At 44.3% G+C, this 17495-nt stretch overlaps 1 protein-coding gene across 2 annotated transcripts in view; it reads right to left on the bottom strand.

Moving 5' to 3' along the window:
• LOC147893129 (monooxygenase 2-like) overlaps nt 1–17495 on the bottom strand; it is a 44441-nt gene that overhangs the window by 13061 nt on the left and 13885 nt on the right. For both annotated transcript variants that reach the window (XM_087387492.1, XM_087387493.1), the window contains one exon: nt 999–1224. In XM_087387492.1, the coding sequence (XP_087243618.1) occupies nt 999–1224 (226 nt within the window). The remainder of the gene's footprint in view (nt 1–998; nt 1225–17495) is intronic.

The following is a 17495-nucleotide window of genomic DNA, read 5'->3' as shown; positions in this document are numbered from 1 at the left end:
GAACGAGACCTCAGACTTTATTCATCTAAAAGAAAAGGAAAAACAGCTCATAGAAGACCTAAACACATCCAGCACAGGTGCTGGATAAAAACACCAATCTACGATGATTACAATGCTGAGATCTCGGAGGGAGGGAGCTGAATGCTCAAGGCACTCCTCACTCCGTGCTGCCTTTTGAAGGGATTCAGGGTTGCTTTTGCATGCAAAGAACCCCCTTTATATTGGGGAGGGGCGCTTGAATCCCCCCCCCCCCAACAAAAAAAAATTCCAGTAGGTAAGGCTTCTTCCGGTCCTAACCTGTGCTGTTGCCGCTGGAGTTTCCCTACTGCCAGACCTATAAATAGACCATGGCAGTGCTGTACTGACCTGCTGCTTCGCTGCCCTGTAGTCCTGATGTGCTGCCACACAGCCTTGCTACCACATATTGATGCAGATCCTTCTCCAGACAGGTCCAAAAATTGCGCACCAGCCTGATCGAGGTAAGCCGACCTACCCTGGTCTACTAACCCATTGTCCTCCTCAGATCGGGTCTCATAGTTGGGTTAGCAACCTCTCTTCTAACAAGCCCTTTTTGTAATAAGGAGTAACCGTAGCTCACCTATTACCAGAAAACACCTTATATATGTAATAAAGAGAAAACGTAGCTCACCTATTGCTGGAAATAAACACCTTATATACGCTGCAGAATGTATCTTGATTGAACTTTTGCAGCTAATTACTCACAATAAGATAGCACAATTTCAATGTTGGCATGCCAAATGAGAGAATGTGATTGACACTGTTACTTTAGTATAAAATTCTGTTCTGTACTTCATTCAATTAGGAAATGCATTCCTGACAAGATGCATCTTCTTATAATACTCTGCAATCATGCAAGTACATAAGTGCACAATGCAGCTTACTGGGGAGTTCTGATTTTAAGAATGGTGTTTGAGAAACATAATCTGTGAATGAAAACAAGAAGTGTGCACTTATAGAAGTCGAAGAAGTCGACAAACCTGAAGAACTATTGAAGACGACAAACCAGTACAATTTGTTGGAATCCATGGGCATGCAGCCTGATCGGACACCTCGCCCTAATGTTTGCCTTACTGCTGCCTTAAGGTTATGTCCCTCTGGGTATACTGCTAATCCACGTATAGCTATATATCCAGCGTAGCGAGGCTCTTTAAATCCCATCCATTTTGCCACAACAGATCCAATACCATCGCATCCAACAAGGACCTTTAAAATTCAGGGAAATAAAAAGGGGTCACCTCCAGAGCCAATAATTTAAATGTCGTAATGTGCACTGTTGATAATTCGTCAAGTGCTCAGGTTCATAGCTTCCATTTATGCCTTAAAATTTTCTACAAGCATAGTGCAATTCACAGTTGTAAAAATCATCTAACTCACAAAAATGGGCATGCCTATGACAGTGTATCCAATGTCATTTAAGAGGCCTGATATTATTTCATATTTGTTGGGTTTTTGGAGCACTTTCTCCTTCCAGGCAAAGTTCTGCTGATCATCACTTCCTATTATTACTGACCTCTTTAAAGAGTTGTTGAACTGGGTGTGCCACACAAAGAGATGCATAGGATATTCATCCTTTCTCAGTGTATTTTCACATGTTAGGAGGGAGACGAGCCAAGGCACGTACACCAGGGTTCCCTGCCGGAGTTTGGGCTTTGCTAGGCTAGGTTTGAAGGCTTGTAAGGGTCGCATTGGACGCCTCACTAGTTGAGGTTGGAGGCCACATTTGGCCACCCGACTAGGTTGGGTAACCCCAACTAGCTTGGTTGGGTAGAGCCGACCAGACCTGATTGGGTTAGGCCAACCAGCAAGTGGGCCTGTCGACTGCATAAGCAGGCCAACCAACAAGGGGGGACTCCCCTATATATAGGTACTTCCCTTGCCCTCTTGTTATATCATCCATGTGGAGGTTTTCTCACCATTATCAGCAACGTTTTGTCCCTGGCTCCTGTGTCGATTTCCATCGAGTTTTCTTGCTATTCCAGTTTGCTATTCTACTCTCCATTTTTTGCTTGTATTTTCATGACAATTTCACATGGTATCAGAGCAGCAAGTTGACTGGAAACTTGGACCCAAAGGGGGTTTGAAGGGTGAATCTCTTCGGAGATCAATGTTTGAAGGCGCTTTGAGCTGAGGCGTGTTCAGATCCGGTATGTTGTTTTGGCTCATATCCCCTACAGGCCATAGCCCACCCACCCTTATTGCATCGTGCATGGATGAAACTATCGCCGGTGTCTTGATCGTGCAATTTACATTAGAGCACTATGCTTTTGGAGCTGACGTAGTTTGCTACTAGAAGGACAAATCGGGTGTAGAGGAGCGCTTGAAGAAGGAAAGACTAGTTTGGGGTAGAAGGCGATTCTTTGGATATGTTGCAAGGCATGGACAGCAAGGAACTATTGAGAAGGTGTGCAGGCAGCAAGCATCGGAGCAGCTTCTTCTCCTTTCCACATTCTCTTGCAGCCTCCTTCTCTCTTCTTTCTTCATCCTCTTATCTCTTCTTCTTTCCCACCCCCCCCCCTTTACAGCAGAGCTAGTCCTCCACCCCTCTGCGATGGCGAGTTTGTTCTCGATACGGATGAGAAACCAGTTAAGATCCCCACCTTTCCTATTGACGGTCATTTGGGTGGCAACAACTATAGGGTTTAGAGAATGAGGATCGAGTCCGTTATTTAGTCTTATAACTTAGCCAACTTCATCCTTGTGGGCATTACTAAACAAGATCTGCTTTGTAGAGAACCCTGGAATCCTTGAGCAAAGGGATGCTGAGACAATGGCTCAGCTCTAGGATCTAGTAAATGCTCAAGTTCGTTTCTTTATCTTTCTGAATTGTATTCAACCACGTCAAGCACATGACACTAGCAAAGGGGATTTGGGAGCATCTGGTGTCTCTACACAACGAAGTCTCCCTGATCGTCGAAGTCCAGGTGATGTTGAATCCCACCAAGTCTACCTTCATGCAGGGAGCATATCAACAAATTGCAGGAACTTCAACAAGAGGTACTCCAGGCATGCAAGGAGATCTCTCCAAGGACATGGCCATCACGCTGTTGTTCCATTTATCATCCCCATATTCATCTTTCTACTCTTTCCTTATCACTAGTGGGAGGTTGAAACTCTCACATGAGAAGAGAGTGTGCCCATGGTGCTTGATGAAGAGGAAGTTTTCGGAACCCTCCACAGGGCAGAGGTGCGGAAGCTTTGGCTGCCCCGCAGAACAAAGGACTGAATAAAGGCATCGATAAGTGGAACCCTTCGTCATCCTCAGAGAAGAAGACTGATGCAGACGAAAAGGCCTTGAAAGAGGAACGTACATGCAACCATTTTGGCCAAAAGGGTCACTACTAGAGGAAATGCCCTCATAGAATCAAGGCAAGGGTACCGGTTCCTTGTCTGCAACTGTCACCGCCGCCTTTGTTCATTTGCAAGTCATGGATCTTCATCTTCTTTAGAAGGAGAGGGGTTGCCCTCAAATTGGGTGAGTCAAAGGACTGAATCCTTGATAGTGGTACCTCTAGGCACACGACTCCATCCTCGTGAGAGTTCCAAGCCTTTGGGTTGAAGTTAGGCAATGTGTTTATTAGCGGCAGTTCCACAATTCTAGTTCATGGAGAGGGAGGGCTTGTGATCCATGGGTATATTTCTTGGCTCAGGAAGATTTGCCTTCTCCCAGGTTTGAGATTGGTGTGCTCTACTTAAGAAAGAATCCTGGCTGGCCCATGAGAGCTCTCGAGGCTAACAAAGGGGTTGAGTTCTATTCACATGCTTTTGAAAGATTTTGTGCTGGAAAAGGTTTTAGAAGGGAGCTTGCAAACACGGGAACTATTGGCGCAGAACATGCCATGTCGCACTCGGGAGGTGGACCAGGTGTGGGATCCCCAGGTCCCGTCCCATAGCCGCCCACCAAAATCTCCACAGCCTCCCAAAAGCCCAAGGAGGGAATGACTGAGGAGGGCTCAAGAGGCATATATATTCAAGGGTCTTCCAAGGGCGCAATAATTTATCCAACTCCTTGATTTACATGTGTCAACAGCCTGGGACCTCCCCCCCGAAATCCTTTGTATTATGACCATTCCACTATATACATGAGGGTGAAGGCCACCACATCCAACACCCCCCATGGTCGAACCTTGAAACACCATCAATGTACTGACCAAATCAAAGGCCAGCACCAAACCAAGGCATTGTGGACAAACCGCACGGGGTTGGCAAACCAAAGCCACCCAAAGTGCCTCAAAGCCCACGCCAACTAAACAAGCAGACAGCCACCGGTGCCATCAGTTGCCCACGGAAAATCACACCGTACTTTCAAATCCACCACAAATCCCGGCCCTTCATGGTGAGTCACACTTAATGCCCACTCATGCAGATCATGATGCCTCTGCACAAGTGCACAGGTCCAATGTCCAAAAATCTGCGCGACTACCACACGTCAACATCTGCGACAATTGTCTACTTACTCTGATACCATGTTGGCACAGAACACGCCACGTGGCACTCGGGAGGTGGGCCGGGTGCGGGGCCCCCAAGTCATGCCCCATAGCCACCCACCAAAAGCTCCACAGCCTCCCAAAAGCCTCGGGAGGGGATGACTGTGGAGGGCTCAAGAGGCATATATATTCAAGGGTCTTCCAAGGGCACAATGATTTATGGGATCCAACTCCTTCATGTACATGTATCAACAATGTGGGACACCCCCCCAAAATCCTTTGAATTATGACCATTCCACCATATACACGAGGGTGAAGGCCACCACATCCAACAGGAACTCCATCTGAGAATGAAATGGTTTAAGGGGAAAACAAGACCGTGGTGGAGATGCCATAAAAAATGATGTAGCACTGTGATTTTCCCAATCTCTTTGGGAGGAAGTAGTGGCAACGATAGTCCATCATTAATTGACCATTCTCTTTGGGGGGAAGTAGTGGCAACGATAGTCCATCATTAATTGACCCTTGTCTCCGTTCAATATTTTGGGAAAAAGCCTGATGTGTCTTATTTCAATGTGTTTGGTTGCGATGCTTATGTCCATATTCCAAGAATCAGAGAGGGAAGATGGATACAAAATTCCCAAAGCTGGTGTTTGTTGGCTATAACTCTTAGTGTAGGAACAAGAATGGAGAAGAGTTGTGAACACAAGAGAACAAGAAGTGAATACAAGTGAACTCCAACTAAAATGTTCAAATGAAACAATACAAGTACTTGGTATATATAGTACCCAAGTACTAGTCAACCATATAGTTGAATTATGGCCTACAACACCATATCATTGTAGATATCTCTACAAATCCCCCCTCAATGATATGGCTGAAGTACTCTAGAGTCTAGTCTCAGTAGTGCCTGAAGAACTTAAAGTACCATGGTTGCACAAATTCATCCACATGTGGATGTAGCAACCTACGGGAGTACAAAAGAAAACAATGTCATTTTACAACCCCCCTTGACATTGTTTGTATGTCTCATATCCCCAAGCTTGAAAAGAGGGGCTGGCAGGCTTTTAGTGAAGATGTTGGCCACATTGTCCTCAGTGGAACAATATATGAGATCGAAAGGTGGGGGATTGGTGCAGAGGCACTCTGGAGCAACATGACGAAATCTAGCAATGGAACTCCGCGTTCTAACATCTTCTTCATTAATTTCTTGTTGGAACCTACAGAAGAAGGCTTTTGACATGGCATACCAATCGAGAAAATACCCAATTGGAAATTGATTGTATGAACTTTGAGCTTTCTTGATCAAGGCACATGGAAAATAGTCCATATAGTCTTCCTCTATGGTTGTGCCATTGATATGGAAAATACGCAGGAAACTTTGCAAGTGACTGTAAGGATCTTCATCACCTGTGCCTTTAAAATTTTGGAACTTTACCTTGATATTGGAGCTGGATTTGAACTTCTCCACCCCAAAACCCAAGTATGTGGGTCTACCATTCGGAAGAATTGACTCGCTCGCTCCCCACCCATCACCTTCTTGATTGTGACATTGTTGTAAACCCCTGACTCGATTGGTATAGTCCTCAAGCCTCAAGGGTACAACCGGATGTATACCTATTGGCCAAGTAGATTCTCTGTATGTTGTGAGAGGAACTTGGGCAAACTGCCTTAGTTGCTCTACATTGACATCAGAAATGTGGTGGCGTCTCTCTTCATCAGAAGCACACCTGTCTTCATGATGATGGATTCTTTGTCCATTTGTCGTAGTTGGTATTTTGGCTTCATACCTTTCTCGGCATACTCTTTCAGTTACAATAGCTTAGTAACGCTAAAGAGGTTCTCGTCGCTCTCTGAGTTGGTCTTCACTTTCATTTTTTTGTTCGATCAAGGAGATGGCATCTGTTCAAAATCCAAACTCTCTATAGATGAGTACTCAGATTCCATTTGCCAAGATGGTGGGCCTTCACCTACCAATCTTCTGGAATGCCTTAGCCAATTCCTTCCCCTACACCGACGGGTGGACGTACTGCCCAGCCATCCCCTCGCGCCCCTTCGACCGCGGGATCAATAGCAATGCAACTCAGGCTATCACATAAGATCTGTAATACAATCCAGCACATAATGATAGTGATTCTCAATGTGTTTCATGTGAGCATGAAATACAGGATTGTTTCCAATAGCAATGCAACTCAGGCTATCACATAAGATCTGAGTTGCGTCACCACCCTGAGCATGATGCAATCATGCAGAAGCTTTCTCAACCACATATATTCCATAGTGGTTGAATTCGCAGCTTTGTACGAGTGACACTCCGTCTTGCTTCTTACTGAGCCATGAGATACATGCTGAGCCCAATGAGAAGCAATAGCCGGAAGTGGCCTTGCGATCATCTATGTCCCCTGACCAATCTAAGTCTGTAAAGCCATTAAGAGAAATGTCACCATCTGGAGCATAATGCAGCCCATAGGTAAGTGTACCATGTACATAACGGAGAACCCTCTTTGCTACATTCCAATGCATGACTATGAGACAATACATCAATTGAGATAGAAGCCCTATGGCATAGGCAATGTCTGGCCACATAGAGCATAAGTAAATCAAACTACCAACCCGATGCCTATACAAAGTGAAGAGACCTAGTAGCTAGCTAGGAACGAAATGGGAAATATGGAAAGCATAATGAAAGGAAAAATGGAAAGGAAAATAAAAGAACAAGTGCTAGGCAATGATAACCAAAATACTCACATGATATAAAGCTTGATGTTGACTGATGTAATAGACAACAGACAAGTACAACACTATATAGTGTGCCACTAGACTCTAGAAAGTCTCAATGTCTATGGGATATCTCCTAATATGACACGTGGCATGTCTAGGACTCACTAGACTATAAAACCACACCTAGACCACCTAGAACACTCATTTTAGACTCACTTTGGCTTCATATTCCAACACCCCCCCATGAAGGCAAGGTGAGAGACTACTAAAATGGAACCAAGAACAAAACATGACAATGACGGTCATAAAAAATGTGCATGCCGGTCTAGAACTAGACATGGCTCCCACACAATCTCAGAGGGAAGTGAGCATGCGTCAGAGGCTAGTGAGCATAACATAGAAAGATCATCTAGCATGGCTCAGAGGCTTATCATGCATGGATGCATGATCAACTTAGAGATCTAGGAGACCAATGCACCAACATCCTGGAACTCATATGCCAGGCCTGATAACTAGACCCTATCAATGCCAATATATGGCTCCCATAGTACATCCCCCCTTGGCTTCATAACAGGACATGTTAGAAAGCCATACACCAAAATAGGAAACCCAATACATCTTTTTAGGAGGACTATCCAAGGTAGAGGACCTTTAGACTCAATGAAAACCAAACACTCAATACATATCATTTTAGGGGGACTACTAAGGGCAGAGGACCCCAAAATATATCAAGCTGTAGTAATAAATAAAAATATCTCTTTGTGAAAGAGATGTCCTCCAAGTAGCCACTACACATGTGTGCACATCCCTGCGAGACGATGACGATGTTGATGAAGCGCTAGGCAGGAATGCCCCAAAAGATGTGTCAGTGAAGTCCATGGGGTAGCTAAATGGAGCACTCACATGATGACTCTCAAAATGGCGGAAGGAGAGTCACCAATGTCGAAGTAGAAGCCTCAGGTACCACGACCAATCGGGAAGTCAATCAATGCAAAGTACCTCAGGCACCGATCTATTCCAGGGCTTTGTGAACACTCACACAGACCCAAATTTATATGTTCTGCAATAGAGATCAAATCTGAAAGATATACTAGACCCGCATTCTTTTTAAAAAAGGACCCTTTATAATATAAACCCGCATTATACCCAAAAAAAAAGAAAAAAGAAATCAGATCTGGTCTTGCTGGTTCTTTAGGTTGATGACATCATACTCACTGGCAATAATTCTCAGCAAATTGCAGCAGTGCAGTCCGTTCTTTGTCAAATATTTGATATGACAAATCTCGGCCTCTTACACTACTTTCTTGGCATTGAATTTTAGCAAATCCAAAATTCAACGCCAAGGGGTTGTTGCAGAAATTTAAGATGGGGAATAGTAAGCCTATGGCCACTCCATTGGAAAAAGGACTCAAGCCTGAACAACAAAACCCTCGGGCTGATGCACATAGACCTTCTCCTTGAGATCCCCATTGAGGAAGGCGGTCTTGACATCCATTTGGTACATGGACCATCCATAAAACATAGCAAGAGAGATGACAGAGCGAATGGTGGTCATCTTGGCCACTGGAGCAAAAGTCTCCTCAGAATCTATCCCCTCTTCTTGTGCATACCCCTTTGCAACCAATCGGGCTTTCTACTTCTACAACTGTACCATCAGCATGGTACTTGATTTTGTAGATCCATTTTGTGCCAACCACATTCTTGCCAATGGGTGCAAGTCCCATGTAGCATTCTTTTAAATGGATCTAATGTTAGCTTCCATGGCTTTCTGCCATGCCGGATTTCCCTGAGCATCCTCAAAGCGCTGAGGCTCAGTTTCAGCTTCCATCACTTCGGTCATGACAGAAAAGTTCACCTGCTTCTTGGCATTTTGAGTGCTGGCCCTTGTTCTCCCCAATATAGGCTGATCTTTAGCATCTGCAAGTGTCAACCTAGCCCATCTAGGAATTGAATTCTCAGCTTTTTCGCTGGGAATAGCATCTAGAAGTGTGACCTTTTTTGCACGGCACTGATAATGCTTCCAAATATTGGGTTGTCCCTCCCCATGAGGTGGCTGCAAATCTGAAACATTCGAGGGAAAAGGACCCTCAACATGTGGCAACACTGCTGGAGTCTGAGAGGTAGAGGGAACATCAATTGGAGAAGCCAAATCGGCATCATCCTCCTCAAACTGAATGATGTCCAGAGGTGTATCATCATATGGAGGTAACTCCTCACTGATGGCCTGCATGCTATCATGCTCAGCAAACAAAACATCCATGCTTATGATTACTTTCCTTGTGGCTAGATCATAAAGCCTAAAGCCTTGATTTGCAGTGCTATACCCCACAAAGATGCATTTAATGCTTTTATCATCAAGCTTGGATCGATTTTTAGCCGGTACCAAAGCATATGCAATAGACCTAAAGACTCTGGAATGGTTCACGTTAGGCTTGTACCCATAAAATGCCTCAAAAGGTGTCTTGTCAACCAATGCTTGTGTAGGGCAGCGATTCTGAATATATGTGGTTGTAACAATTGCTTCACCCCAAAATGCTTTTGACATTTTCTTAAATTTCAGCATACACCATGTCATCTCCACGAGAGTCCTATTCTTTTTCTCTGCAATCGGATTATGCTGAGGCATGTATGGCACTATTTTGAGATGCTTTATCCCAGGCTCTTTCAGTACCCTTCAAAAGCATGTGAAGTATACTTCCCATTCTAAGAATTAAGTGTTCCAATTCTAGAATTGGTTTGTTCTTAGCCAATGCTTTGAACTCCTTAAACCAATTGAACACTTCAGATTTGCTTTTCATGAGAAAGAGCCAAGTGAACCTAGAATAATCATCAATGAATGTGACAAAATACCGATATCCTCTATGGGTTGTGACATTCATTGGTCCACAAACATCACTATGCACAATCTGCAAGACCCTTTGTGCTCATACTGAACCTGGACCATCCTTTTGGAATGGTAGGTGATGTAACTTTCCAAGAGCACAAGCTTCACACACCTCTTGGGTGGGCTGCTGTAATTTTGGCAACCCTTCAACCATGTTATGATTATGCAAATATGCCAAAGCTCTGTGACGTACATGACCAAACCTGGCATGCCATAAATCACCTTGAGTAGTAGAAGAGACAACCATAGCACGCTGATTATAGGGCTAAGCATCAAGCTTGTAAAGACCCATGCTGGCCTCATAAGAAATTGTAGCCACAATCTCATACCCTTTCTTTGGATCCTTGATCCTGCATTAATCATCTTGGAATTCCACAAGCATGTGCTGATCATGGGCCATGGATGGAACTGAAGCAAGATTTTTCCTGAAGTCAAGAACATACAAAACATCACAGATATACTTTTTCTTTCCTGAATCTAGAAGGATGGGAACATCTTCCACTGCTGTGATGTCCGTAGTTGCATCATTAGCACAAGTAACCTATCTGCCTTGAACAGGTTTGATTTCTTGAAACCTCTTTTTCCTGTGAGTCATGTGCTTCGATGCACCACTATCTAGATACCAAGTATCTATGGTAGCAAATGAAGAATCCCCAGATGAAGCAAGAGAAGCATCATTTGCAACTAAATCCCCCCTGGCACCAAAGCTGTCCTGAAATGCAGTAAACACATAATCCTCTCCCTCTTGTGCAAAGTTTGCATGAGATGGTGAAGCATTGCCATTTTCAGCTAGTGCCACATAATTACTACTTGTGCCTTGCCTCTTTTTCTCCTTGGCAATCCTTTTCTAGCACTCCGCAATGTAATGATGTCACCACAATGTAAATATCCTAAGTCAAAGTACAGTTGACCATTTATTTGATCTTAATTAAAGAATGTTATATGTGTTAATTACGGTCGAAGAGTCATTTTAATGGTCAAAGGATTGACTACGGTCAAAGATACTTGACTCCAGTCAAGTAAACCTAACTACGGTCAGAGAATGTTGACTTCGGTCAACAAGACTTGGCCTGCGCCAAGAGGGTTAACCCCGGTTAACCAAGATGTGCCAACTCCGGTTGGAGAGACTTGGCTATAATTAAGGCGCCTTGACCTTTGGTCGAAGCTCTTTAATTATAATCAAGAGTGTTGACCTCGGTCAACCAGAGAAAATATATATATTTATTTATTTATATATATATTTGTTTAAATGTGCACATGTGTTCAGTGGGGACGCCCACCGTGACTAGGATTAGTCCACAGTGTGTTATTTGCATGCAAAGCGCTAACAATTAATGGGTACCATGGTGGTGCGCTTTTATTAATTGTTGCAGGTACTGGAAGGATTATTTTTCCTAAGCGAAATGGGAGCCTGACAAGCACCTAGGAAGCGGTTCGTGTGACCGAGAGCCTGGAAGACTCCAGAATGGCCCTATGTGGCTTGTAATAAGAGTCAGTCTAGATTGTAGACAAGTGGCATGTTGCCAATTTGAATGGGGCTTGAAGCCCTTGTAAAAAAAGATTTCTTTTCACGTAGGAGGGAGGAGAGACTTACGAGACAGCTCATGCTGAACTTCTGTAACAGTTTTTCTGAAAGTAATAAAGACCTTCGGGGGGGTCCAGCCCGACAATTTGTCCTGGGCCCTAGTGTTTGTTCAGAGAGAGGGAGAGAGGGAGAGCTTTGCTGTGGACAGTTTGAATTCCGTCGTTGACGTGAAGCCATATGTTGTTTTATTCCCCTCCAGCTCGGTTTTATTGGTATCAGAGCGTTAGGATCTCCCTACCTTCCATGGTGGGAGCGATCAAGAGAAAAGAACCGCAGGCCATCGCATGGGCAGCGAAGCTATTGTGAGCAGGAGCAAAGGGGTGTCGCAAGTGCACCGTCACGCTGACTGGGCTGGTGACACCGTCACGCTGGCACACAAGGCGCAGTGCGTGTGCTCGACGCCAGCGCTCATAGGCTAAGCAACTGCTGAATTGCCAATAGCAATGAAAGAGGTTCCGTGACCACGAATCAATGAGCAGACGGCTGCGTGATACCCCTGACGGAGAGTAAGCGCAGATGGGAGCGATTCTGGTGATTCTTGGTCTCTAAATTGGCGAAGGAGTATCAGGGAGGTCGCTGGATGGTATGCCCAAAGGAATTCGTGCAGATCCTTGAAGACTTTGTGAAGGCAATGCGCGGTGAGCTATTCCGCTGTCTAACAGAGATGCTGACGAAGACCTTCAGCGAATCTTCGTGAAGGCTTAGATCGATGGTCATCAAGGCGCAGGCGCGACGCGCGATGATTTCCTGCATAGCCAAGGTTTGAAACCTTTGGCTGTGCTGACGTGGCCAGGGTGCCACCTAGGCAGACACGTGGCATACTCAGAGCTGACGTGGCGCTGACGTGGCGCAGGACATGTGGTGCAAGACACGTGGCAGAGGTCTTGCAAGATGCTGACGTGGCAGCCAGCCTGGCAGACCCGTGGTTAAGTTAACCCGGGTACAGTTAAACCCTGGTTAAGTTAATCGCAGTCAGTTAACTCTGGTTAGTTGAACCAGTATCCAGTTAGTTCAACTTTGGTTCAGTTAAGCTGGCCCAACCAGACCAGTTTGGTTGGTGTAACCAGTCCAGTTAGTCTAGTTGCAGACTAACCAGACCAGAACCAGACAGTCGGTTAAAGTAACCAGTAGTTACTCATCTGGTTACTGTTTTCACAAAAAAAAAAAAAAAAAAAAAGAGACAGTTGCACAGACAGTTTTGGCTATCAATTTTCTCTTGCCTGTCAGGCTTTTACTGTCAGAAAAGTAGCAGAAAACCAGAGAAAAGCAGAGAAAACAGAGCTTTGCAGAAAAAGGAGTATGCATGCCTTTGAGCAGTAAAAAGAGGGAAAAACAGATGCCTTTTGAAGCCATCTGCAGCAGCCAGAAAAGGGCAACATAGTTGATAATGCTTTGACAGTTGTATGGGTACATGCCTTGAACTGACAGCCCGTACTGGCGTAGATTGTGAATGCAAAACACCTCTTGTTGAGGTACCTTTTCTGTTGGAAAAGCAAAGGTAGTGTGCATTAGTTACTTGCACAGTGTGAGAAAAATCTGCAGATCTCAGAATATGGATCAATCACCTATCCAGTGGGATTCTCAAGATAGGGATGTGCATCCAAGACAGAGGAATGTGCCACAAACTCAACAAGAATTTGAACAAATGGTACACACTCGTATACAAGAGCTGGAAAATCTAAAAAGGGATCCCAGGGCTCAGCATTCGTTTCCAGCAGAGGCTATGCCTAATCCAGTATATGACGTGCCAATGCCAGAGGCACACTCCCGTGTACAGTCTGAGAGAGAGAGATCTCATAGATCTCATAGGAGACGGTCCCATAGTAAAAAGAGATCGAGGCATCGTCACCGATCTCCTAGTCCATCACCGTCTATCTCGAGTTCGACTTCTGTGTCTTCTTCTTCCTTATCAGATAAACCATCCAGGAAAAGAAGGAAACACGAGAAGTCTGGGAAGAGAAAGTCTTCCAAAGCGACCAGGGAATTTAAAGAGGGAGGAAAATCTGTCAAATTTATGACCTACAATGGACAGTATGGTCATACAGACAAAGCATTGCAGTTTATCAGACAGTTTGATGCTGCATTTGGTACAGAGAAATTTTCAGAATCCTCCAAATTAAGAATGGTCAGCCTACACTTAACAGCAACGGCTAGTGCATGGTGGAGTGCACTGACCACAGATGGGTCAGCCCCAAGAAAGTGGAAGGGCTTCAAGAAAGCCTTCTACCAGCAGTTCATGCCTAAACAGTTCAGAGACCATGTTCTTCAAGACTGGGACAGCTTGCACATGGATGCAGGAGATACAGTGGATGGGTACAACCAAAAGTTCTGGGATGCTTATTTGCAGGTTGCACCGTTCAAAAAGATCTCCAAAGGTACCCAGATGAGGAAGTACAGAGCAGGTCTCACTCCAAGAATTCAGGCAGTAGTGAATGCTTTGGGGGCAAAGAATATTCAAGATCTTATGCATTCAGCCTCAGTAGCGAGTCTTGTACCGCTACAAGATCCATCTACAGTGCCATCCTTGCATGCAGGACGTGCTGATAAAAAGAAATCTGATTTTCAAAAATCAGAAAAGAAAGAGTCCCCTAAGGCTGAAAAGAAAGGGTTTCAGCCTCAGAAGCCGAGGGGTACTCAGTTCTCGAAGACCTATAAAGGCAAATCTACTTTTACCCCTGAACAGATAGCGGAATTCCGTAGAGATGGGAAATGCTTCAGGTGCGGTAAAGAGGGGCATGTGGCTGCCCAGTGCCCAGAAAAGCCTTCATCATCGAAGGGAAAAGAGGCAGAGAAGCCACGAGGACCGCAAAAGCCAATGGCGGGGGGTATTCCTGATATACTGGGTCATGCTTTGAACCCAGAAGAACGAGAATTGCTGCTATCGTGGGGCAAAGTTAGAGACCAGCAAGCGCTAATTTTATTTGATCCAGGGGCTACTGATAATTTCATATCAGAGGATCTAGCCCTGAGGCTGGGAATAAAGACGGAAGAGTTAGGCAGGGCTTTGGATGCCGATCAAATGTTTTGTGGGAACCCTGTGCCAGTTACTCCCTTGATAGGGAAACTCCGTCTACATGTTCAAAGTTATGTGGATCAGGAAGACTTCTTTATTTCTCCACTGAAACATTATGATGTAGTTTTGGGGATGCCTTGGTTTCACCGCAAGGCAGTGAAGTTGACTCTTCCTGAAAGAGTGCTGGAATTTGTACATAGGGGGAAAAATCAGCGTGTAATTGCCAGGAATAAAGGGGACACTATCCCCATTGTATCTGATGTTTCATGCAGTAAAGCAATAAAGTCTGCAATTTCTGCGTACATGGTTTTTGTAAAAGAAAAAGAGACTGATATGCATGCTGAAATGAATGATGCAGACAAAGATAAGTTTCAGTTTTTGGTAAACTTTAAAGATTGCTTTTCTGATGTTTTGCCAGGGGAGTTACCCCCAGAGAGACCAGAAGATCATCAGATAGAGTTAATGCCTGGTAGTGAGCCACCAAACAGACCCCCTTATAGAGTCAGTGCGACTCAGAGAGAGGAGATTATGGCTCAAGTACAGGACTTGCTGTCCAAAGGCTTGATTCAGCCCAGCTCGTCTCCTTTTTGTTCCCCTGTACTGTTAGTACAGAAGAAAGATGGTTCATTCCGTATGTGTGTTGATTATCGCGCACTGAACAAAATGACCATCAAGAATAGATTCCCTATTCCGCGTATTGATGATGTCTTGGATCAGTTAAATGGAGCTTCAGTTTTCAGCAGGATAGACTTGAAGAGTGGCTACCACCAAGTGAGGATACAGCCTCAGGATGTGCATAAGACAGCATTCCGCACAACATTCGGGTTGTATGAATACTTAGTGATGCCTTTTGGATTGACAAATGCTCCAGCCACATTTAACAGAATGATGGATCGCATCTTCCGGAAGTACAGGCATTTTACTGGTACTTTCTTTGATGATATCTTAGTTTTCTCTAAGACAGAGGAAGACCACAGAGAACATCTTGCTATAGTGTTTCAAGAGCTGAGAAATCATCAGCTCTATGCAAACAGCAAGAAAAGTGAGTTCTTCTTGGAAGAAATCCACTATCTAGGGCATATAATATCCAAGAATGGGATACAAATGGATCCAGCGAAGATCCGTGCCATTCAAGAATGGCCAGAGCTGAAAACTGTGCATGAAGTTCGAAGCTTTTTAGGCTTGTGTTCTTACTGCAGAAGGTTTATCAGACATTTTGCTGATATCGCAGCTCCATTACATGACCTCACTAAGAAAAATGCAGCCTTCACATGGGGATTATCACAGAAGAAAGCATTCAATACACTCAAGGAAAAGTTGACTACAGAGCCTATTCTGGTAGTTCCGGATCTGTATCAGTCTTTTGATGTGGATTGTGATGCTTGTGGAGAATGTGTTGGGGCTGCATTGCATCAGAATGGTCATGTAGTAGCCTATGAAAGCAGACGACTTCGGGATGCGGAAAGATATTTAGGAATCTATGAGAAAGAGTTATTGGCTGTAATTCATGCCATCCATACTTGGAAACACTATCTTTTGGGTGCAGATTTTACTGTCAAAACAGATCACCAAAGTCTGAAATACTTTTTAACTCAGACCAAGCTTTCAGAGAAGCATATGAAATGGGCAAACATGCTGTCAATGTATCATTTTCAGATTGTCCATACTCCAGGAATTCGGAACAGAGTGGCAGATGCCTTGTCCCGAAGACCCCAGGTCAATAATGTAACTATTGCTTATCATCAGGACCTGGAAGGCATGAGGGAACAATATGTTCATGATTCTGATTTTGGTGAAATTTTACAGCAGATGCAAGAAGGGCAACCCACCAGTCACTATTCCCTGAAAGATGGGTATTTAATGAAAGATGATTGCCTATGCATCACCCAGGAGATGAGGAAAAAGATTTTGGGGGAATGCCATGCACCTCCCTATGCTGGACATAGAGGAATTACAGCAACAACTCTAGCACTAGAGAGGTATTTCTTTTGGCCAAGAATGCGCAAAGATATACATCAGTTTGTTACTGAATGCCTTACGTGTCAGAAAATGAAATATGATAGACACAAGGCACCTGGCCTACTTATGCCTCTTCCCGTGCCTCAGGCACCATGGGAAAATATTACAATGGACTTTATTTTTGATTTGCCGAGATCAAAGTCAGGGAATGATGGGATCTGGACTATCATTGATAGATTCAGCAAGCAAGCTCATTTCATTCCGGTTCGCAAAACCATAAAGGCAGATCATATGGCTAAGCTGTTCATGGCACAGATCTTTAAACATCATGGTATGCCTAAGTCCATTGTTAGTGATCGAGATCCCAGAATGACCAGTCTATTCTGGAGAGCTTTATTTGATAACATGGGGACGAATCTGAATTTTTCTTCTTCTTTCCATCCCCAGACAGATGGTCAAAGTGAAGTAGCAAATTCTACCATTTTGGATATGCTGAAATGCTACGTGGGTGACCAGAGTTCAGACTGGGAAAAGTACCTACCCTTAGTAGAGTTTGCTTACAATAATACAGTACATAGCTCTACAGGGAAAGCCCCTTTTGAAGTCATATATGGGAAGGTGATTTTGCCACCTATATTAAGGACTAAAGATGAAATATTTGCAGCTGATCAGTTTGTAAGAGACCTCCAGACAGCTTACAGCCAAGTCCGGACAGCAATTGAAAGGTCTCAAGAGAAACATAAAAGGGCTGCAGATAAACATAGGAGACAGTTGGATCTCAAGGAAGGGGACTGGGTACTTTTAAAGTTTGAAAAAGCTAGGCTCCGCAAGTTTAAAGGCAAACAGAAAGTGTATGCAAAGTTATCTCCCAGATACTATGGCCCTTTC

Source organism: Dipteris shenzhenensis, chromosome 16 (assembly GCF_047967505.1).
Source record: "Dipteris shenzhenensis isolate YYH24624 ecotype China chromosome 16, Dip_SZ_1.0, whole genome shotgun sequence".
In the NCBI taxonomy this organism is placed as follows: Eukaryota; Viridiplantae; Streptophyta; class Polypodiopsida; order Gleicheniales; family Dipteridaceae; genus Dipteris; species Dipteris shenzhenensis.
The sequence above is the reverse complement of the archived record's forward strand: the minus strand, read 5'-3'. Positions and strand labels throughout refer to the sequence as shown.